The 23120-nt window shown below is 38.6% G+C and overlaps 1 protein-coding gene across 1 annotated transcript in view; it reads left to right on the top strand.

The window, feature by feature from the left end:
• Positions 1 to 23120, top strand: part of FAM214A (family with sequence similarity 214 member A) — a 48601-nt gene that overhangs the window by 20493 nt on the left and 4988 nt on the right. The window contains exons 2-11 of the mRNA XM_017805038.1: positions 9933 to 10117; positions 10950 to 11152; positions 11593 to 11718; positions 11991 to 13842; positions 14526 to 14642; positions 15602 to 15681; positions 16467 to 16575; positions 17420 to 17578; positions 19406 to 19474; positions 20306 to 20505. Of these exons, the coding sequence (XP_017660527.1) occupies positions 9933 to 10117; positions 10950 to 11152; positions 11593 to 11718; positions 11991 to 13842; positions 14526 to 14642; positions 15602 to 15681; positions 16467 to 16575; positions 17420 to 17578; positions 19406 to 19474; positions 20306 to 20505 (3100 nt within the window). The remainder of the gene's footprint in view (positions 1 to 9932; positions 10118 to 10949; positions 11153 to 11592; positions 11719 to 11990; positions 13843 to 14525; positions 14643 to 15601; positions 15682 to 16466; positions 16576 to 17419; positions 17579 to 19405; positions 19475 to 20305; positions 20506 to 23120) is intronic.

The following is a 23120-nucleotide window of genomic DNA, read 5'->3' as shown; positions in this document are numbered from 1 at the left end:
TGGGAGAGGCCTCAGTTGTTTGTCTGGGTTGTTTTTATAGCCTTTCACCAAAAATTGGATTTGGTCATAGATGTTGGGGTTCTTTTTCCAAAAACATCTAGACTTCTGCCCACCCCTATCCCACAATGTCCTCTGGCTTACTGTTGTTTGGTTGGGGTTTTGTTTTGGTTTTTTTGTTTGTTTGTTTGTTGGGTTTTTTTGTGTATGTATGGTTTTTTTTTGGTTTGGTTTGGTTTTTTTGTGGTTTTTTTGTAACCACAGTAAAACTGAGAAATTGCAATATCTATTAAAAATAGATACTGGTAGGTATCTTTGAGGAGATTTTCAATATACAAGAGCTTCCTCAGTAGTATGGTTATCAAAACCCATAGTTTGGGCACCTGACCATAGTGGGAAGATGAGAGTGTTTGACTACTGCTTTTGAAAGTTTTTGGAGTGTGTGGAAGGCTGAGCATTTTGGTACTTATAAAACCTCACTTGCCTTGACAACAATACTGTGTTGAGGGCTGAGTGCTTAGTGAAAGGTTTCCATAATGGGTGATCCCGTAAGTCAACGTGGTACTTTTTTTAGGGGGTTTCCTTGACTCCAGTGGCTGTGGCATCCCTGCTGATTCCACCCAAAAATGAGTCAGTACTCTCAAATAACACTTTTCAAATTCTCTCTGGTTTATTTTCCAAGAAGTCCATCTATGGTCTGAAGCAAAGAGCACATGATGTAACAGTTACTTTTCTTGCAGCAGTTTTATGGAAGAAGAATTCCAGTTTGTGCCTGGTGGCTGTAAACCAGAGTGGAACCTGTGCACATATGGTGTAGCTGGCCTTTCCCAGTGAGTTTTTTGTGCTCCCACCGGAGTTTTGTCAGGCCCTTAATGACTCTTCCAAAATCATTTGCTGAAAATCCTTTTGACAGCTGAAGTCTACTTCACAGTCCTCCTCAGAAGTGTTATTTTATCAGTATTAATGGAAAAATAAGCACAAGAACACTTGAAAGTATATTGTCAAAGTTTCTAAGCACAATAAATATTTAAGGTGAGGAGATAAAGCATGAAATACCCCAAAGAGAAAAATTCTTGGTGTTAGTGCGGAAATTTTAGAAACCAGCATTTTTTGGCCCGTGTAACCCTACATCCCTATGAATGCTCTTCCCAAAGGTACTCGTGTCTGTTGTGAAAATGATAAGCTACAGAGGGATAAACTGAGTAATACTTTAGCAAAAATCTGGTCAGCAAAAGATGAAAACATGTTGTGTTTTATGTAGAGGGCTGCTGTCATAAGCATTGAAATACCTACTGTAGGATTTTTAAATAGGTCTTTGTTGTTTTCTAGTAACATCTGAAAGTGATTTATTATCACAAATTACTGCTTTCCATCTTTAAACCAATCTTTGTGTAAAATATTACAGAAGTCTGCAAATAGTTGAATCTTTGTCAAGCTGGATTGTTAAACAAATTAAAGTGGAAACTTATGTGTGTCATCCTGAATTGTATTGTGTTTAGGGCCTCAAATAAAATTTCTGGCACACACTTTTATTTATGTATTATAAAAATGCTATCACAGCTGGAATTTAATGCAGAGCTGCCATCAACCTGTTTAATGGGAGGGATGCCTTGGCTTCCAAATAGAGTTATACTTCCTAATTCAGTGCTGCAACTGTCATATGGATGATATGCCTTCAGAAAGAGATGAGGCTTAACTAAATATTTGTGCTTTTTCAGTGTAAATTCATGTTTGGTTTCCTTTGGAAAGAAAGCAGCAGCTTTAGAGCCACTGCAGTATGATATTTAGAGCAAACATAAAGTTTAGTGAGTTGATGAAAGCCTTCAGGCTGTGTGTCTTAGCCATGTAGTTGCTGCTAAGCTTGTTCTTGAGTTAATGAGTAGCCATAGTGAAGATGGTCATCACTGTCATCTCCAAAGTTCCTTTGGCTGGGGAAGCCTTTATGAAAGTCCTCAACATCAGTGAAGGAAGTATGGAAAAAACATAAACATATACATGTAGAAGATTCATATTGGAAAATCTCTATTTTAATATAAATATTGTTAGTAGTTTTCCCAGAAAACTTGTTAGGAAGAAACGTTCACATATTCTGTAAGCTCAGGTGTGCTCTGTTTTCTGTTCCAGGGTGGCACCTGGCTCCTTCAGCCCCCCAAACTGACCTTCTTGGATGTGGTTTCACACTGTGGTGCCAGTGCCTGTGAAGCTGCCCTAGGGCTGAGCTCCACCTTGCCCTTGCTCCCTCCTGTGAACTAGGGTGGGATTTAAAACAGGAGCACTTCAGTAATTTGTTTGCAATATAATTCTGCAAAATTTATATCAGCATATTTACAAGGGTGATAAATCATTGCATTGGTGGTGAGTGAAGGCTAAATATAAATCCTTTATTCCCTTCCAATTACAGCCGAGTGTCTGTTCTATACTGAGAGCCACATACTAATTCAAAAAAAGATGTTTTCTCTAATTATTTTCTTTTGGAAATTAACAGAAATACCTGAAAAATAGTTTTGAGTAGCAGAATTAGAAATCCTATTGCTTTGTTGGGATTTAATTTTTTTTTTTTTTTGGTTCAGGTAGGTTTATCAAGTCAGGCAGTTTGTTCAAACACAGTCTAATTTAGGCAGAGGCATCAGCTAAGTAAGGGAAAATGTAAAAAGCTAGACAAGAATGAATACAAATTAATTGGTCTGCTCCTGATAGGCGTCTTTGTTTCATTCTAGTGCAACTTCAGATTTTTTTGTGTAGTCACATTTAATGTAATCACAATGTAGGAAACTGTAATCTAAAGGAAAACAGAAAATTGGTTAAGTAAGGGCATTAGCTGAGCCAAGTCCTCTTTGCTTTCAGGGCCTGTCCAGTTATAGCACGTTGGTACAAATACAACCTTTAGTTTAGGGATCAGCAAAAAATAAATGTTCTGTTCCCCCAACAGAACATTTCTATTCTATATTTCTATTCTATTTAAAATGCTAAAGATTGCAGCAGATAATCTTACAGCTTTATACCAACATTTCAGCACTTATATACCCATGTCAGGATAAAGTGGGACAGTTGTATTTTAGAATATTCATGTTCTCTTCTGACTTTTGGTGACCCGAGGTATGAAACAAGCCTCAAAGTTCATGTTTTCAGGTACTGCTTTCCTTGTACTAAATACAGATGTTGAAATTGTAATGATTGACCTACTTCACAATCTGTGATTCTTACATACTCCTTTTCTTTGTCCAGTTAGGAGAAAATAAAACCAGTTTCCCTGACAAAAATGCAAATATTGGATTTAGAATCTGGTTTAATGCCCACAAATCAGAAGAAGCACGTTAAACTGTTGTTGCTTAGGTAAAAATAGAAAGCTACAGTTGGAAGAAGAGAAGTGACTCAGTAAGCAGTATGGTGATGGCAAAATAGGATGTCAGCCAAAACGCAGGAAGCAAGATGGGAACACCCAGATCAGTTTAACAATCTGCCTTTTACACTCTGGAGAGAGCTGTAGTTTCTGAGGTGACTGCAGGGAACTTAGGCTTTAAATGAATGTAACTGGATTTAATTATTAAGCTCTTTGAACTTGAATGAGTTTTAGTAAAATGTGAATTGTACTTTTACTTTCTCCCAGCCCATTTCTAAGACCAGTCTCTCTTTATTTACAGTAAAACTGCCTCGAGATTAGCTCTGGATGCTGTGAGAGGTGTCCAGCAGGAACGTGCAGTAGATAGGAAGGATACACACGTACCAGGGGAGTTACTGCAGCACTGCACCCTGGAGTGCAGCTGATGGCACTGATTGATTCTTACTGCTCTGAAACTCTGGAGTAACTTCATCAGCTGCCACATAGCTGTGTCTTGATTTTTAAAACTCCCCCCTGACTTATAAGATGGTGTGCTTTGTTTTGTTTTTCTAGTTATAAACTGGCATAACGGCGCAAAAGTGGGTGAATTTCTTCCTGTTCTACATGAAACTATGTAGATCCAGCAACTTTTTATAGCATATACTGTTATTTTCTTTGAATAGCAGGTATGCATCTGTTCTAATACAAATTCCTGTGCTGCCGTTTTCTGCCTACAGCTGAAATGCTTCGATAATCACGTAGTGGTTCAGTTTGGTACCCTGGAAAAAGTAAGGAGACAGTAACAGTAAGATGAAGTACTGTGCTGCTCTCCTCGTGTTTTCACAATGACTGTCCCCAGGCTCAAAGATCTTGAGCCATAGGAATGTGAGACAGTTGTCAATGTGGGTAAAAAAAAAATATCTGTATAGGATTTTTCCTAAGTTAAGGTGAGTAACCAGTTCATTACATTTGAATTCATTGCTTGAGTTTAAGTAGCTAATAGCTCGTTTCTTGAAACAAGTAGGCCATCTCATGACTTTTAACTCTTGATAGCTTAAATTAAACCTAAACTGTTAATATTGCAAAGCTTTTGAAGCGTGTGACTTCAGATATAATTATGGGTTTATAATATGCAGACACAACATGACTGCTCATTTAGAGAATCATGAATTTGGGGGATTCAAGGGCAACTTTCTTTTGAAGTGAAGCACAACATGGAATTAGTTAACCAAAGCATCCGTAGGTGTTTCTAATTCCAGAAGAGAAGCTGTTAGTCAAACGTTTACATTGTGTTTCATTTCCTTTACAGTAGTTTCTTGAATCCCTGCCTTACTCTTTAAATGTGGAACTACCTTTAACCTATTTTTTGGAATAGGAAGATACTAAAACTTGTTCAGAATTGACTGTTTTGGGAGAAGAGCTTCTGCTGTAATTTTTTCAGTGCAGAGCAGTGCCTTTGCTAGGTTGTGATGGGTTCTGGATGCTGATGGTGCAGTCCCTGACTGAGTGTACCTGACTCTCCTGCCATGGGACTCTCGGACTGAAGTGTGTCCTTATGGACTGCCTGTACTACAAGTACAAAAAATAAGATCCAAGTACTTAAGCCATGCTTTTAGTCTCTCAAAAAGGAACCAGAGAGCAGATGTCGGCAACTGTGCCACAGAGCCCACTGGACAGCCAGGGTAGAGCAGGAGCAGGGCTTGCATCAGCTAGGAATCCCAACAGCCTACACCATGCAGTCCATATTTTGTTTTGCTTACTAGGTTTCAACTTCCTAAGAAGTGAAATAGAAATGTGATTACTTTAAATTGGTGGCCTTCAAAATTTGTTATGGGTACCTAAAGTCTTTTAAAAAAGGTCTGGACTGTTACAGAACATATTCAAAGGAAATTTTTAGTTGTTTCATGAACTCTTGAAGAAATTAGCCCTCAACTGGGGAAGGTGAGGAGTAATGGATACTTCGAGTTGAACAAATTTGCCTTTCTTTGAAGAAAGGCACTTTACAAAAATGAGCTCTTTTTCTGAGGAGAGGATGAGCTTGGTGGACAGTTGTGGTGAGCAGTGCAGTATGAAAGGTGCTGGGACAAGCAAATAAGAAAGGCTGCAGTTGTATCACTGCCTGGTCATGATGGGAGGGTGGCACAGGGCAGGGGAGGCTCTGCTGGGGCCATTCAGTGCCTTGCTGTCCCCAGGCAGGACAAGGCAGCAGCTTCCAAATGTGTCTTCTGATGGCACCTGGAGCACAATGGGTTACATGATACCAAATGTCTTTGTTTCCTGCCTAAGCCTAGAGAACAGATTAAATGCTTTTCTAATACACGTATTTCAGGAAAACATTTTCTGTAATTACTACAGAAAATGCTGTAATAGGAAAGGGAAGGGAGTTGGTCTGCACTAGTGTGACCTAGTTGGGAAAGGAGTCAGCTGGGCATAAATGGATTAACTGAAGTTTTAGGAGAGTCCTTGGGTTACAGTTAAGTGGATTTGTGAATCCCTACTACCACATAACTAACTTTAATTGATGTTTCAGGATGTGAGCCAATTTAATTTTTGTCGGGGGGAAGGGGTGGGAGTGAATTGTGAGTATTCTTTATTCCAGTGCTTATGTACCTGTGTGTAGTGGATGGGGGAGGACAGGGATTGAAGACTCTCTTTGACATCTCTGGTTAAATGGACTTTTCTGTTTGTCCAGAAGGTGTAGAAAATCAGTCTTTGTTGAGGTTGGTATGGCAAAAGAAGACAAAAGGATGTGCCTTCAGGTTTCAGTTCTCCAGTGTTCTACACTTTGGTCTGTGTATAGTAGCTTCAGTCTAAATTTATAGTTTTCTCCTTTTTCCTCCTAGAGTACTCTGACATCTGCTGCTATCTCTTGTGACCACCCAGTCAATAAACTTTAGTTTCAATGTATTGATTAAAGGGCTATAGCACCTTATTACTTTAATTCCTATGTACTTGTGACTAGTAACTGGATTTTTTTCTATTTTAAGGGGAATAAACCGCAAACACTGCTGGGATGCATATTTTATGCTATATACTTGTATGTTCCATTGCTAGAGATGAAGCAGAATAACTCATATTTTATAGTCAAGTTATAGGATTGAGGTTATTCTATACACAATATATGATGTATCTTGGGGCTGATTCATACACAAAACCAAGCAGTTGCAGCACACACAGAGTAAGACTTTTTTAACTGAACACTGAGTTTGCTGTTTCTATAAATGTCTTTCCACCCTTGTCCTCAATTACATCAACTTGCATCATCTCTGTCTGTTGTATAGGAACAATTACCAGGCTTCTCAATAGTCACAAGATTTTTTATTTATGAAAACTCTTAGAAGTTCCTAAATGATGTAGGGATCTAATGGAGTTAAAAAAAAAAACTATGCCGCATCAAGTTTATAGGAGAATATATTTCCTCAATATCTACTGCTGTTTGTGCTTTCTTTTTTTTTTTTTTTTTAAAAGTCTAGATCAAATAACTGGTCTGTTACATTGCTGACATGATTTTACAGTGCTGGCCCTGTCTTTAGAATGCTGTTATGAAAACAGTAGCTTTTCCTAGTTCAGATAAACTTGCTGTTTATCACCCTTTAATGTGAATGCAGTTTTTATTTTGAAACAATGTGGTGTTTTTGTAACTGCAGCCAATATAAATATATAAATGTCTCTCTAGTTGGGTCTTCTCTTCCATCCTTAAGGCAAGAAACTGGGTGCTTCTGAAATGATAGGTCTGATACAGGAACAGAGGCAGTATTTGCAAATTGAACTTAGAAGCAAGTTTTATCTGTTTCCATAAAGTAATATTGTGTATGTAATCTGAATCTGGAGCGATGATCATTTCAGATTTATGTACCCTGCTCTATTCACTAGATCTGGCTTATTTAGTATTCACTGGAACTTGCATCTGGACATGCTTAAACTGTCTATGGCTTGTTGTACCAACTTGTGATATATATCTGTGAAGACACCGAGCACTTCAAGTGTGCAATATAAGCTTTGGTATCAGATGGTTTTTAATGCAAAAAAGGGGTGGGTTTTTTACCTAAATCTAACCTGCTCAGCACAAGCACTCAGGCCATAGGATTTATCTATCAATTTGTGCCAAGTCCAGAAGATTTCGATAACATATGAATCATCTTTTTAAAAAGAGAGCTAAATAATAGAAGGTCTACTGCTTCACATGGCAAACTGCTCTTAATTAAAGGGCATGTTTATTTCACTGTTATTTGCCATTTAAAATTCTTCAGTGTAAATTTTCAGGTATTACATCTTACTGTGCACATGCAGATCTTGATCACACTCTATACTTTTTTCTTAAAAACCGTAGATGATTTTACATATTTTGACTAGAAAGAACTCTTCTTGCATATTTTCTTAAGGATGAATTAGCTTTGTTTAGTCTGCTAGGCATGAGACAATTCTTGTTTAATTTGAACACTTTCTAGATTTTGTTGAACACTTTCTAGATTTTTGGAATTTCTGTGTCAGAGTAGGGAAAATACTCCAGTAACAATCCTTCCTGCTCTGGCTTTCTTGAAATTACCATGGCCTTTGGACATAAAAAGATCATTTTAGCAGTGAGATAATGCTTCATTTACTATTTCTTTGTCTGTTGTATATCCAAATCCTTTTCAGAGTCTTCCCAAATTCCTTTTTCCTATTCCCAGGTATGACTTGCCTATTGTTCACCAGACTTTCAGCCGAAAAAAAAAAATGGCAGGTGTCTAATTTTGTAGTTGACTCATATCACTGCCTAAGTGTTGTCATCTCTGTTATTTACCATTCCTTTAATCTTTCATGCACCCTTTATTAGTCATTTTCTGCCACCCGTCAGGGGAAAGACCATTTTAACTTATGCCAGATGAATTAATGTGTTGTTCACATGCCTTATGGGGTCCTCCAGGATAATTCATCTGTCCCTTGGCTTTTCTTCTGCCTGAGGGCAGGTGGTGTCCAGATGAATTGTCCTGGAAGCACCCTGTTCTTCAGCACCTGGCACCTTTTCATGGATGTGTGGGTGCAGATGTGGCACGTGCAGTGTGGGTCAGGAGTGCCCTACCCTTGGCTGCGTCTAGTTACAGACTGTCCCTGCCACCCAGAGCAGCTCTGTAAGTGCATTCCTGTAGAAAGGAGGGAAAAAAAGAGTCAGTAAAGATGAGGGTTCCTGTGCAATGAACAGAGTTCCTTGGCAGTGGGCTGATTTCTCTTATTTACCTTAAGTAGATCCCTCAAAATAGGCTGTAAGCCCTGGGGTCCATGGTGTACAAGCCTGGGCTAGGCAAATATGTACATGCAAAATCTGGTTTTACACACTTTACAATTTGCATATGCAGATAATTGCACATTTAATTGGAGCTTTTGTTTCATGCATCCATTCTTGTGTGGATCTCTCAAGTCTGCCCTGCAATGTTTGCCAAATGCTCTGCTGTTAGGGAGCCAAGACAAAAAACACTTCTGAAAGGTATTTTGTTCATGGCAATTGAAACACGAATAGAAATTAACTCTGTCCCTGTGGCAGTTTTGTTTTGGTGGATGATATAGGACATTTAAGCTAAAGTTGTGAAGATGTCATGTGCTTTTGTTCCCCCAGAGCATAAAAATAAAGGTAAAGAATTGCTGGCAGCCTTGCCTCCACCTGCTTTTCTTTGCTGCTCTTAAAATAGACTTTGAAGTTAATGTATTTTAGCTTCCTTGGAAAAGAGTTTTCTGTAACCTCTTCAGTAATTAAATAATTTTGAAGCTTGAAGTGTTTCAAAGCAGAGAGGAGAACGACATGATCTGGTTGTACTTAAATCTTCTTGAATGATGTCTGACATCCTCGTGATGAGGGAGGAGGAGGAGAAGGGTGCTCTACAAAACACCCTTCACACATAAAATGGTGCATCCTAACTGCAGGAACTGAGTGTGCCAGGGTTCTTCATGAAGAGCATTGCCAGCTGCTGCTTTGTCTACAGAGACTTGTTGAGTTTTAATTCTTTGCACAAGTTTACACTGACCATGGTACAAAACAATGAATACCCCCGTATGTTTCTTGGGAACATTTCCTGTGTGTTAATGGTAACTAAAAATGGACCTCTGAAGTAAGCCTTGCTCTCAGCAGGAGGGACTCGCAGTAAAAATCTTAAAGAACACTGTGTCCCACTTTTTCTCTAATAGAAGTAAATATTTCTTTTTTTTTGTTCTTAAATTTTTAATCTATTTTATTATATATTGTGCCTTCTCTTTCCATCTGTCACATGATACTAACAATGGCAATTCATACTCTCATCCCACTAGAGCCCAGGAAACCTTTTGTCTTCTAGAGAAGCTGTGGAAACACAAACGGTTGTTTCTCAGCTCTGCTGAAATGTGGTGCATTGACCAGTTACATGAAGCTTTCTTTAGAGTATTTCGAACTTTGCTTGTAGTGACAACGTTATGAGATGAAGAAAGTTGCTTTGTGGTGGTAGAGCAGGGGGTGGTGGGCTTTATGGGGAGTGAAGCCAGTCTGATAAAAAGATCCATTTCCCTCTCTCATTTTAAGTGTAAATTGAAACAAACTGCAGGGTCAGCCAACAGCTGAAAGCTTGTTATACAGCAGATGTCATTAATTTTTGTCTTTTTGAAATGGCAGATACTTTGGATGAATACTTTGAGTATGAAGCTGAGGAGTTCCTGGTATCCTTGGCCCTGTTGATCACGGAAGGTCGGACACCAGAGTATTCCATCAAGGGCAGGACAGAGGGCTTTCACTGCCCCCCAGCACAGTCGAGTCAGCCACCAACAACTAAGCATGAATGCAGCGACAAACTGGCCCAGGTATGGTGGGACCCATTTCAAGTGTCCTGGTGTGCATCCTTGGTTAAAGTCAGCCAGAACCCCAGAGTGCACTCACAGTTAAACATGAGCAACAACTGCTTTCTGTCAGTCCTGCATTTAAAGGAGTATGTAATTCAGTATCCTACTAATAATAGATCTGTCCTGAAAATGAGAGATCATTAAGCCTTTTATCCTTGAACATGAAATTCTGCACGACTACCTGAATGCAGTACCTATTTGAGTCTTTATTATGCAAATGGCAAGTGCTATACTTAGCATTCTTGGTCTGGGGTTTCTTTGGAGAAAATGTAGGCTGACTTGCCTAACTTTTTGCTTTTCTAGGTGTTCTTGAAAAGTTAGTGATCCAAAAAACACAAGCACATCAAATCTAGCCAGTTTGTTTGGGAGTAAGGTTGGAGCATCCCATCTCTCAAATAAAAGTTCTTAAGTCCTGTGGGAATTTGAGTTATATTCATGCAGAAGTTAGCCTGCTCTAAGACAGAATTTATAAAGATACTGCTTGAGTGTGTCTATCCAAGAAGATGCCTTGTGGAGAGAAAGCTACAAGGTAGCAAAGTGTAGTGGTTGGGGAAATGTATTTTTATGAGCTTTTTTAATTTTCTGCAGAAGTTGCTCAAATGGCAGCCGTGAAAGATTTGTTAATTATTTTTCATTTAATAGCTCTGGCATCCTATCTCTGATTTGGTGGAGCCTGATTTACACAATTCAACCCTTACCCTTTTCTAGGACTTTGGAATATGCTTTTAAATTAGATTTAAATCTGGCTAGTATTTTTATGGCTTGTGTATGTTGACATTTTTCTTTCCCTCAGTGTCGTCAGGCCAGGCGAACCAGATCAGAGGTTATGCTACTGTGGAAGAACAATATTCCAATCATGGTAGAAGTGATGCTACTTCCAGACTGTTGCTATAGCGATGAAGGGCCCACCACCGAGGGGAATGATTTAAATGATCCTGCAATCAAACAAGATGCATTGCTCTTAGAAAGGTGGATTTTGGAGCCAGTTCCTCGACAGTAAGTTGGATATTAGGATTAGCTGATAGTTGCAAGAATCTTGTCATGTTTAAGTTCTTAAAGTAATGGGTTAGTAGTTTTGAACTGGCCCTTTGCCATGAGGACTGATGTAAGAAAACCACTGTTTACTAGTGAAATCTAAGCACTTCAGTTTTAGTCTTCCTGCGCTCAGACTTTCTGCAGTGCACATTGTGCAATGCAGAGTATGAAAAGCTCCTAGCTGGAAACTGTCCTTTTAATACATTGAACTTTTGTTATGTTAAGTGGTGTAAATTCTAATGTGGATAAAAACAAATCAGGCTCTGAAATCTTCAAAACTTCATTGTTTTGCTTGATTCAGCTGTGTTTCATTTCCGGCCGAAGATCTGAGAGTGTTCTAGTTCTAATAGTTCTCTGAATATTCTGACCAATGTCCATGTATTTCTCCTTAAATGTCTTAGGAGTGGAGATAGATTTATTGAGGAGAAAACCCTTTTGCTGGCAGTTCGCTCCTTTGTTTTCTTCTCTCAGCTGAGCGCGTGGCTGAGTGTTTCACATGGTGCTGTTCCCCGAAACATCCTGTACAGGTATGCCCAGAACGGAAAAAACTCATTTGTTGTTTGCAGATTGTTGCAGCTTGTCTCAAAATCATTCTTCTTTCCTGTTTTCCTGTTTGTTTTTAGAAGGTGCCATGTTGTTGGCCTGGTACTTTGGCAGTTTTATAGGATTCATAAACCTTGCAAAGTACAGCAGTTGCTGATGTCTCTAGTGCTTTTTCTTAGACATTTGTGTTGTGAAGTAGATAATTAAAGACTCTTCATTTAGCAATTTCTGTAAATGCCCTTCTGTATTGTTTCAGGGTGAGCGCTGCAGATGTGGACTTGCAATGGACGTTCTCCCAGACACCCACTGAGCATGTCTTTCCTGTTCCTAATGTTTCTCACAATGTGGCCTTGAGAGTCAGCGTCCAGTCCTTGCCCAGACAATCGAACTACCCAGTTTTGACCTGCAGTATTCACACCAACCTCAGCTTTTATGAAAAGCGAATGCAGGAGCGCAAGTTACATCAGCACAGTGACTCCAGTGCTGCACAGCAAGGCAGTACTTCCAGTCCGCAGTGTTTCCGTGGGAAACAGACGTGGACAAGGACATCTGAAGGCCTACTTAATGGAAAAAAGATGCCTGAATTTACTACATCTATCAGAAATTTAAAACTTTATCCATCTACCAGACTTGGATCTGACTTTGGGGCATCGCAGTCTAAAGTTCAGTGCTATAATGCTACAGCAGACAGTAAGACACAGTCTCATGAAACACCGGTCAGAACTTTGAAATCCTTTTCTCTAGTTGATTCCCGTGTTTCAAATAGTCATTGCTCTCATCAGCCCACAGGAGAAACCAATCCTTTGATAGGCTCTTTACTTCAAGAGCGACAAGAAGTCATTGCAAGGATTGCTCAGCACTTGATTCACTGTGATCCAGCTACTTCACCAGTTGTTGCTGGACGTCCGTTCAACACACATGAGAACATCTCACCTACACCAAAAGCTTTTCGGAGTACTTATGAAGATGAGAACTTGCCAAGGAAAGGCAAGGAGACCTCCCCTGTTCCTACTGCCAACTTAGACAATGCAATACAAGAAGATGGTGGTGAAGGCAAAACTAGAGCAGTACCAGAGGTCACACTGCTCGATGCCCGTGTTCCAATGAACCACTGTGGCCGTCAGTCAGCAGGAGAGAGTAATCCCCTGATCGATTCTCTGCTCCAGGAGCGGCAGGAGGTGATAGCAAGGATTGCCCAACACTTGATTCATTGTGATCCAGCTACTTCTCATGTTGCTGGACGTCCATTCAAAGTGCACGAGGCGAGTCCAGTTACTTCAAAAATTTTCCGAAGTACCTATGAGGATGAAAATTTGCTGAAGAAAGGCAAGGAGCCGTCTTCTGTTTCTTTTGCTAAATCCAATTTTTCTTTGTTAGAAGACAGCAGTAAATCAGGGACAAAGACACCTGATACTCCCATCAGTCCTTCTAGGTTTGATGGAGAATCGAAGACTTCTCTGAAACTCCAAGCAAGAAGAAAATTGGTTTTAGCAAAACCCAGTGAAGCTGTCCAAAATGCATTTCATCAGACTCCAAATAAAACTTCTCATGCATTTAGTAACATTCACACGTCATCATCATGTATTAAAGAAAATAAGTCTGAATTTCCAGATAAATTGGAAACAATACATTCTGGTTATGCACAGAAAGACCAGATAACCAATAGAGTTAAACAGGGTTCAAATTCCAGCAGCATTGATGAACAGATTTGCACAAATAAACTTAAAGAAAGAACAGTTGTTTGTGAGAACAATGGCACAGACAGTTTTAACAATTTACAGATAGATAAATGCAGAATACTTGAAGGTACAAAAAAAGCAAACGTGATGCCGGTATCTGACTCTTTGCACAAAAATGATCTCAAGTGTTTAGATAAAGACTCAAAAAACCCAAATATTTATGAGCAAAATACTCAGCTTATTAGTATTGAAAATTATTTAAGTAAAGACCATGACAGTTTCAAAAACAAAACCAAACAAGATAAAACAAAAACTGCACATGATGAGAATGAAGACCCAACAGGCCTCGATTTTCAAAGCACTTCTCAGAAGAAACCTACAGAAGACAATGTAGTAAAGTGTGAGCGGCAGAAGAACCCAGACATACAGGTAAATACGTGGGGGAGGAGACTAATTCCTGTAGCTGTCAGATAGCTTGTACCCTATATCTTCTAAAGACCAATATGAAGAGGGATTTAAGCTGATCTTGTAGGAAGCAGTATGTTACTATTGTCTTCTTGGTCTGAAGGAACTCAGGAAGAATTTCTTCACAGGAAGGGTTAAGCATTGGAATGGACTCCCCAGGCAGGTGACGGAGTCACTGTCCCTGGAGGTGCTCAAGAAATGACCGGTGCCATGATCTAGTTGACAAGGTGATCAGTCAGAGGTTGGACTCGATGATCTTAGAGGTCTTTTCCAACCTAAATGATTTTGTGTGATTCTGTAGCTTGGTCAGTAGTGCCTCCCCTACACCTTCATAAGTGTAACATTGAGAAGAACAGGGTTTTAGTCTGGTCGTGGTTGATAGTGTTACAAATGACAGTTTCCATAGGTTGTTAGGCATCCTGGTTTTTTGTAAATACACCAGTGTCTGAGTATGGTATGTGATCTTTAGTGAGCAGTCTGTGTAGTTGTAGATTGAGTCAAGGGGAATTTATATTGAATGTTTCATTACGTGCTGGTGTGATGCAGATCCACCTGGGGCAGGAGTCTTCTCTGTTACAGCAAGCATTATCATGATGGGCCATTGAAATATCCCATTGATAACCTGAGTAAATTTGTTTTGGTGACAGAAGGCACCACCTCTAAAACACACAAATACGTGGCGGAAGCATAATTTTCGATCCCTGGATGGAACTTCAACCAGGGCTTTTCATCCCAGAACTGGGCTGCCTCTGCTTTCAAGTCCTGTAAGTTATTGTTAAAATTACCTTTTAACTGAGAAAGGGAGTATTTTGTTATTATAATGTCTGTGTATGGTATAAAATTTGACAAAATACTTAGGTGAAGTGTTTGTCCTTACTTTGTGTCACAGTGAATAATACTCTTTTGAGTGGAAATTAACACTTAAGTGAGAGTTAACACTTAAATGAAGCTGAACAATAATTTTGGAAAAGAAAATATTAAAGAGGTAGTTGTTGAGATCCGATCAAGATTAACGAAAGATGGCATTAGAAAAATCCATAGAAAAAAATGCTTTAATGCTATTTTAGAGCACAAAGAAAAGCATTTTGAAGATTTGTATTTTAAGTGTAAGTTAACATTTTGTCATTTAAGAGTTTTTGTGTGAGTTTTTAACACCTGATTGCCTATTATTCCAAAGCTTTTGTTTCTATGAACAGTTTGTACTGTACATTTTTCAGCAACCAGAGACGTCACTGAATGACTTAGTGATACAAAGCTGCTGTGACAAGACAGACATTGGGGAACTGTTACAGTTCTTGGTGGGTTATTGGGAGTTTTAAAGAAACAGGCAGTCCCAGTTAAAATTACTGAAGTAGTGACATTCTGTAATCAACACATAATATGCTTTATTCTTTAGTGCTTATAAAGGCTGTCATATTTTCAGGGAAATTGGATGGAAATTGTTACAGCCTGTTTATTAGTAATGTTCTGTACTGTTCCAAGAGACATCAGCCTCCTGAATGTCTTTATTTAGGTACTTCCTGTTAATCAGAATTTACAGTCTCATCATTAATAATTCTAGAATTTTCTTCACTAAGTTTAAAATGTACAGAAATTACTCTCTTCTGCTCTGTTTTTATAATTTTGTAATGTCATGAGAAGTCCTGGCAAAATGTGCTTACTTGGCAAAATTGCCTGTACTGGCAGTTCAGTTTTCAAATTAGCATCTTCTTTCCTTCTTGAGGTTCCTCAAAGGAAAACACAGTCTGGGTGCTTTGATCTGGATTCATCACTGCTGCACTTGAAATGTCTGTCTGCAAGAAGGTATGTTTTATTTACCAGAAACATTAAGAATTTTGAGGGAGGCATAATGTATGTTCATACCTATATGCAACAACAAAGCACATTAGCAAAGACAAAAAATGCTGTTCAAAAGAATCCTTATTTAGACACAAGGCTTGGCAGCTGAGTTGTCCTTGGGAGTTTCCAGGTTAGCACAACTCTGGGACATGACCATGGTATGAGAGCTGCTGCCAGAATGAATTCTGTCCCATGCAGGGGTAGATATGCTGTCATATACACTTGAATTTTCAAACAGAAAAGAAAGTAATTTTTGATTCTTCTTGAAATCAGTGTTATTTTTGTGTTATATTTTGTTCTTAGTGTTGAACATGTTAAGCATTTTGCCTTAAATTGTTCAGAAAACTAAACTTTTAAAAGGAGCCAGCCATGACCCTTTATATGTTACTACATGTAACATAAACAGTTTTTAGTATGGTAGTTTGATGTCGGAAACTTAAGGATATGAGACAAAAGTATCTGCATACAAGAGAAAATAATCTGATACTTTGATTCCAGCTAATGGAGTTAATGAACAAGTTACATTTTTATTGTCCTTATTCCTTGTAATGTAAAACTAGTGAAAATATTTTTTTCGGTTAACTAGAAAATGTTTTGCTCAAGTATTAACAGGCAGTGTTCAACTGTTACTTCTTTAGGACAGCATTGTGTAATACCCTAAGTAAATTATTCTTTCTAGAGCTGTGTATACCCAGAAGACAAAAGCAAATGTGTTTATCCTTTATATTTATTCTGTCTTTTTTTAATAGCCCACAACAATGTATAAACAGAGACGATGATCCAGACAGCCATGGGAAACCATTTCTAAGTTCTAGTGCTCCACCAGTAACAAGTCTTAGCCTTCTGGGAAACTTTGAGGTATTGCATATTCTCTAGAATTCTTGTGGTATTTTTAGTATTCTTCTGTATTGCTTTTAAAAGTACATTTCTTTGAATAATTCCAGCCTTATTAGAATGTAAAAGTTCCTAAATAAATTGAATAAAATTTGTTTTAATTTCCAGCTGTAAAGGCACTTCTTTCATGCCCCAGACATCTTCTGTTTCAGAGAGTCAGATACAATGAGTTGCTTAAGCTTTTATTTCCCACTATGGTCAAGTTAGAAGATGTTTTGTTCCCTTAAATGAGATTTAATAACCTGTAATTGTTCATGTTTATAATGTACTTACCTAGAAAAAGGATTTACATTTTTCCTCTTAAAGTCTACTTAATATGTCACAAAAGCTGTGTTAAATGAGTGTAGTGAACAGAATGTTTTTGAAGTGTAATCTCCAGCTCTTCACTTCATGTAGCATGTCAAATAACAGCAACTAACAGCTAGTGAATTAACGGGTTTTATTGTACTGTTTTGTGAAATACGGAGTTGAAGATGTTGAGGAAAGTTACAGATTCTAGTTATTTTTTTTTCAGTTAGTATATGTCAAAAATTGTGCATAGATCCTGATGCAGTAAAGTTCTCCGTGGGCTTTTGCACCAGTTTCAGTAGGATGAAGACAGGATTTGGGTGATGCTTTCTCTTAAACCACTATCATCATACCAAATGTTCCGCCGTTCATGATTTTTGCCTTAGTGTTGATTTTTGGCAGGTCATCTTATGAAAGACCCAAATTCTTATACAGGCTTGTTTCCTTGTTTGCTGCCTATTTTTGCTGTGTTTTATTTGAGGCATTCCCAAGCTAAGCTGTTATGTGTTTTGTTTTTCAGGAGTCTGTCCTGAATTTTCGCTTGGACCCACTTGGCGTCGTGGAGGGTTTCACAGCAGAAGTGGGAGCAAGTGGAGTCTTTTGTCCCACGCACATGACTCTGCCAGTTGAAGTGTCATTCTACAGTGTTTCAGATGACAATGCGCCCTCTCCTTACATGGTAAGTGTGTGGTTGGATTTATTTTAAATAAATTCTGATATGTGGAGGTGAAGAACAAAAGCTTGGTGAGTAGAAGGTTCAGGAAGTGAAGATTTGGAGGGACCTGGGTTATTTTCAACTGCCTGTGATGGAGTTCTCTTGTTTCTCCTTCCTTTCCCAAACTAGTACTTTTCCTTTATTTCTCTGCCCCTCCATTCAACTGTTCTTATCTTGGGATATTGAACGTATTTGTCTTCCTCTGCACTGCAGTGATCAACCCCCACCATCTCCATTTATCCATCTAACTTAAAATAGGCCATGAGGCAATAGGTGGACTTAATGGGATACATCTTGTTGTCCCAACAAGCAGCTGCCCTGGGCAACTAACCACTCTGCCCAAGTGGCCTAGGTGCAGCCTAAGGTACAATTGCTGAGGGAGACCTTAGACTTTGGAAAGTTATTCAGCCCTTTCTTTTAAATCAAATACTATCTGAGCTGTCATGACACAGGGCACTCTCACAAGCTGCCTGGTTTGCTGATGTTTGCACCAACATGATATTTGTGTTCTCTGTCTCTGGGTGCTAATTCTGTTCCACATTTCTACAATGACAGCACGAGTGTAAAAAGCAAACAGTGCCAGCATTGAATTAGAGGCTAGATTTGTTCTGAATGCCCATTAAGGAATCTCAGTTTTACCTAGGTGACTGATCCAATTTTCAGAGGTTTTCATATGTGTTTATCTGTCTAATATATGGTAAAGGGTCTGTTTAAACATGTTAAGTAAAGCAATGAACATCTGATTATCCCAATATTTAGATTTTAAATTCATAGCAGTTACCATATTTATGACCTTTGATTTTGAAAAGTATTCAGAAAATGAAATTGCTTAGAGTTTAAGTAAGGGCTTTGAATTTTGAGTTGAAACTTGTGTATGTCTTAACCACTGCAAAGAAGTATCTGTTGTTTTGCTTTCATTTTTCTAGATTATTTCACGTGATTTTCCAGGAGGTGAAGGGATTCTGATGTTCCTCAAATGGTTAAAGTAGCATTGCTTATTTTCCTAGCTGGGTTTCATTGTTCCAGGCTTTCTCACATGCTCTAAATATGCTATTATGGCTGAGTCTCCCAGGATTAATACAGCATTTGTGCAGTGCCTCCATCATCAGAAACATTGTTCCTGTTTGTATAGCTAGTTTCTCTGCTTTGGGGTCTTTTTTTTGTTGTTGTTGTTTGTTTGGTGGGGTTTTTTTAAGTCCAGAGCAGTGGGGTACAACAGCGGTGCCCTGCAGGTTGATCAGACATGCTCTGGGGCAATACCTGAGGGAGGCCTCAGCAGCATTTCAGCGCCATGTGAGGCACTCGGGATCACAGCTGGTACAAAACCAGATGTCATTGTTCCTGAAGTTTGGATTAGAATGGAAGATTAAGTGCATCTGCTGCCTTTGAAAAGCAGAAATGAGTTCTGTGAGATTTGGAGTATTATTGGTGCGACCGTAGATGATGCAGAAACGGAAAGGAGGAGACAAATCTTTTGTTTTAACTTACCAGCTGCTTTGAAAAGAAAGCTCTGTTTCCTCATAGCTCCCTGATGTGGAGAAGATGTGGAAACTTGGATCTGGTTTCAAGAGGAGAATGTACCCCTTATTGCACAGCTTTTAATGGTCTGCCAAAGTATCTGTAAGGCCCTTACTGTTGATTTTTAACTGCATCTTAAATGCATTGTCTTCTCTATTTTTACTTTTTATACGTTACTGATTGCATTTCAAATAAATACAATTACATGAATAGAGCATTTTGATTTGTTTATCTCTCTGTGAACTAAATGTATGTTTTGTTTTGTTTTCCTAGGGTGTAATTACTTTAGAGTCCCTTGGTAAAAGGGGTTATCGGGTACCGCCTTCAGGAACAATACAAGTGGTACGTACTCAGCAGATAAGGGTATCTTGAAACCACTAATATCAGGAAAGTCATGCAGAGGAGATGAGGTTGTTGGAGATGAGCATGAAGCTAGCAGTGGAAATGTGCATCTCTGTAGGTACTGTAGTTATTCAAAACAGAAATCTGTGTGTGGCATAAAAAAGACTCCCAACCTTTGAACCCATCTGTGCTCTGAAGAGACTTAAAATCAATTACAGGGGATTCAGAATACTTGGGGACACTGTGGCTTTGAAGAAGTGATGGGGAAGTAATTAGGCCACAGTGCAAATCCTGAAATTCTTCTGAAGCGATTAAGATTGAATAATTGTATCTACATTTTGTAACACCACCCTTTATTTTGTTATAAAAACAGAAAGTAAATCACAATCATTAGAATCAATGAACTGACCTGTTCTTTTAAGAACCCAATCCAAGGTAACACATTCATAATTTCAGGTTTAAGAGTGGAGCCCAGCCCTGTGCTTCCTGCGAGTGTGTTGTGTCTGGAAAACAGTGTAGACAAAAAACTGACTGGAAAAATAAACAAAAACGGGGATGCAGATTAGCAAAGTAAGAGTAGTCATATACTAGTGTTTCATTCAGAATAGATTGTTTTTAGCATTATATTTTAAAATGGGAATTGCAAGTAGCTGAAGTGTTGATTAACAGGAAAACTTCACAATGTTTTTCCATCGAAGATTCTATGTGACAGGGGAACCAAGTGCATGGGGAACTACTTTGGCAGATCGAGTTTGGGTTAGGTTCGTTGGGGTTTTTTTAAAATTTGTCATCTCTAAAGAGTGTTTTTTATTGAACTGTTTGTCTTTCCAGACCTTATTTAACCCTAACAAAACTGTGGTGAAGATGTTTGTGGTGATCTATGACTTGAGAGAAATGCCAGCTAATCATCAAACATTCCTACGGCAAAGAACTTTTTCTGTTCCTGTGCGACGAGAAATCAAGAGAACTGTCAATAAAGAAAATAGTCAACAGACTGAAGAAAGGCTACTACGCTACCTCATACATTTGAGGTAAGCTCCTTGGAGTTAAACAAAACAAAACAAAACAAACCCCCAACAAACCCAACACAAAACCAAACAAACAAACCCACAAAAAACAAGTACCTGCCAAAATTTAATTCATAATTCCTTTCCCAGCCAGCCTTTCTGTATACAGATTTACATGAAAAAAAGAATACTTTTAACTTGGTCTTTAAACTAGACAGTAGAGGAAGAAGAGCTAATGAATAATTTGGATTCTGCTTGGTAGAAATAAAGTTAACACAAAATATAAAGCTCTCTCTTGGCATTGAAGTATTGTGTATAGCTTTGTAAAGCTTAAATCTTTTCTTAGCAAGAGAGATATTGTTCTGGCTGAGTCAGTGCACTTTTTTTGAGGCTGAAGGAAATAGTGAGTGTAGATGTTATATGGGCAAAAGCCAAACTAAGGATCAAGGTAGAGAAGGTACCCAGAGTGCTTCACACATACCTCTTTACCAGAATAGCTTGTAACATGAAAAGCAGTCTGAGTTACTCCTAAAAATGCAGTGTTTAGTAGCAAAAATGTAAATACCTGTTTCATGATACAACACCGCTGATAATGCCTTTCACTTTATAAAATATTCACTCAATCTTCCTTAAATGATTTACAAAGCACTACCTGAAACCAGACGCTGTGCTGCTGCTCTTGGGATGTTCTGGAGGCTGCAGTTGGCAACAAAGGAGGGAATGATGAATTTGCTCTGTCCTCCTGCAGTTTGCAGATTTTTTGCCTGCATTTTTGTAGTAACCAAAGCCTGTAGGTGCAGACCCAGTGCTTTCACTGCAGCACTTGAAAATCCAGCAGTGGTTGACATTCTGAAGTGAGCAAGCAGAACAAAATCAAATATCTTACACTTCCCTCTTCTTCAGAATTATTTCTGCTACATATTACTTTTCCTATTTAGCAGCATTGAATTCTAACCAGCAGACTTTTCAAACTCTACTTTGTCTAGAGCAGTGATTCCAGGCCAAGTTCTCCCATGAAGTGAAAGTTGACAGGCATAAAAAAAAGTGTGTTGGTTTACTGGAGTGTGAAAATAGCGTGATGATAAGGCTGTGGAACTGTGTTTTAATTATGAATTTTAGCGTGGATTGAAATTCATCCTTTCAGGTCACACTAACTTGTCATGTCTAACTTAACCACCTTCTAAAAATTTTCTTCAGGGGTAAATTCTGAAAAAGTGTGTAGCCCCAATAAGAGGCTCTGTTCACTTGTAATATTGGTCTACCCGTGCAGAGGAACTGGGGACAGGCACCAGCTGCAGTGGTGGGCAAAAGTCTGTGGCCAGCGGGGTGTGGTGCACAGGCATGAAGAGTGGTGCACTTCTGTCCCTTTCAGTTTCTACTTTAATGCAGTTTGAAGGCAAGTGTGCTTTCTGCTCTGTCATCTTTTACAGCTAGAGGTCTTTTTTAAGAGCTTCCTATTTCTGATACCTGCTGAGAGACAGAAACGTAGCCATTCTGATGCTTCTCATTTTGAATATTTGTACAATTTAGCTCAGCTTTCAGACCTCTGGTAGGAATCAGCTCATGGATTTATAATGTGTAATTGGAAATGCATCCACTTCTGATTGGGAAAAAAGCTCTCATAATTATGATGCTTATCTGCTTACTTTGGAAAGTGAGTAACTGCAGAGTATGCCACAAGTTTTTTCTTCAGCAATGAATCCAAGCACTGGGTCCTTTCTCATAATGTAAGAATAGCAGAACTCCTTGAAATATTACAGTAGCTTATGTTGATCTGTCTTGTGTTTTGTTATACTGAGCACTTAAGATTTTACAAAATATTCAGTTGTCCATTTAGTAGCCTTCTTTACTAAAGATGGATTTTAATTAGGAAAGCTTTAAAAATCTTAGTAGTATATTAATGCATTGTTTTTTAAAACTTAATTTTTAAAAGCAGCAATGTTTCCTGAAGCCCATTTTACTGAAACCTTACACAAACCTAAAAAAATTTAATTATTAAGATTTATTTAATTATGTAAGATTTATTGTTACTCAAGTTGACTTAGAACAGCCTTTCAGTTGTAGCTGCAGTAGTTATTGAACATGAGCATCTTAAGCTTACATGTTGAAATTTTGCTCAAAAAAACAAATGAAGTCACCACCAGTGAGCTGCATTGTGGTCGCATCTGCTCGCGAGGCCTTAATCACAGTTGTCAGCACTCACATTATGAAAGCTCCTTTTCAAGTGGTAATTCAGCAAAAGTGCTTGCATAGGTCTGGAGCTTAACATTGGCGGCCAGATTTTCTACAACAGTCTTTAAAGTGTCAGATTTATTGTATATGCAGCTTCTGCATGCAGTTCTGTATGTTTGAGATCCTGTTCAATACACCATTAGACTGTACTTGTACCCACAGCTACACTATTGAAATACAAAATGTAACTTGCACAGACAGCAGAGCTTTATTCGCTATTAAAATAAAAAATCAAGAGTTGCACCTGCAGTTTAAGTTGGTTTTTGAAGATGTTTTGGGGATAACTTTTCTGTGAAGCAATGATTTTTTGTGTTGTAATTAACCTACATGAGCATAAGAGCCGTGAGTTCAGCTCTGTTTGTGCCTCGTTTTTGCCTGGTGTTGTGAGGATGGTGACCATCCCTTGG

This window comes from Lepidothrix coronata, unplaced genomic scaffold (genome assembly GCF_001604755.1).
Source record: "Lepidothrix coronata isolate B3197 unplaced genomic scaffold, Lepidothrix_coronata-1.0 Scaffold11, whole genome shotgun sequence".
In the NCBI taxonomy this organism is placed as follows: domain Eukaryota; kingdom Metazoa; phylum Chordata; class Aves; order Passeriformes; family Pipridae; genus Lepidothrix; species Lepidothrix coronata.
This window is presented reverse-complemented; position numbering and strand designations above follow the sequence as displayed.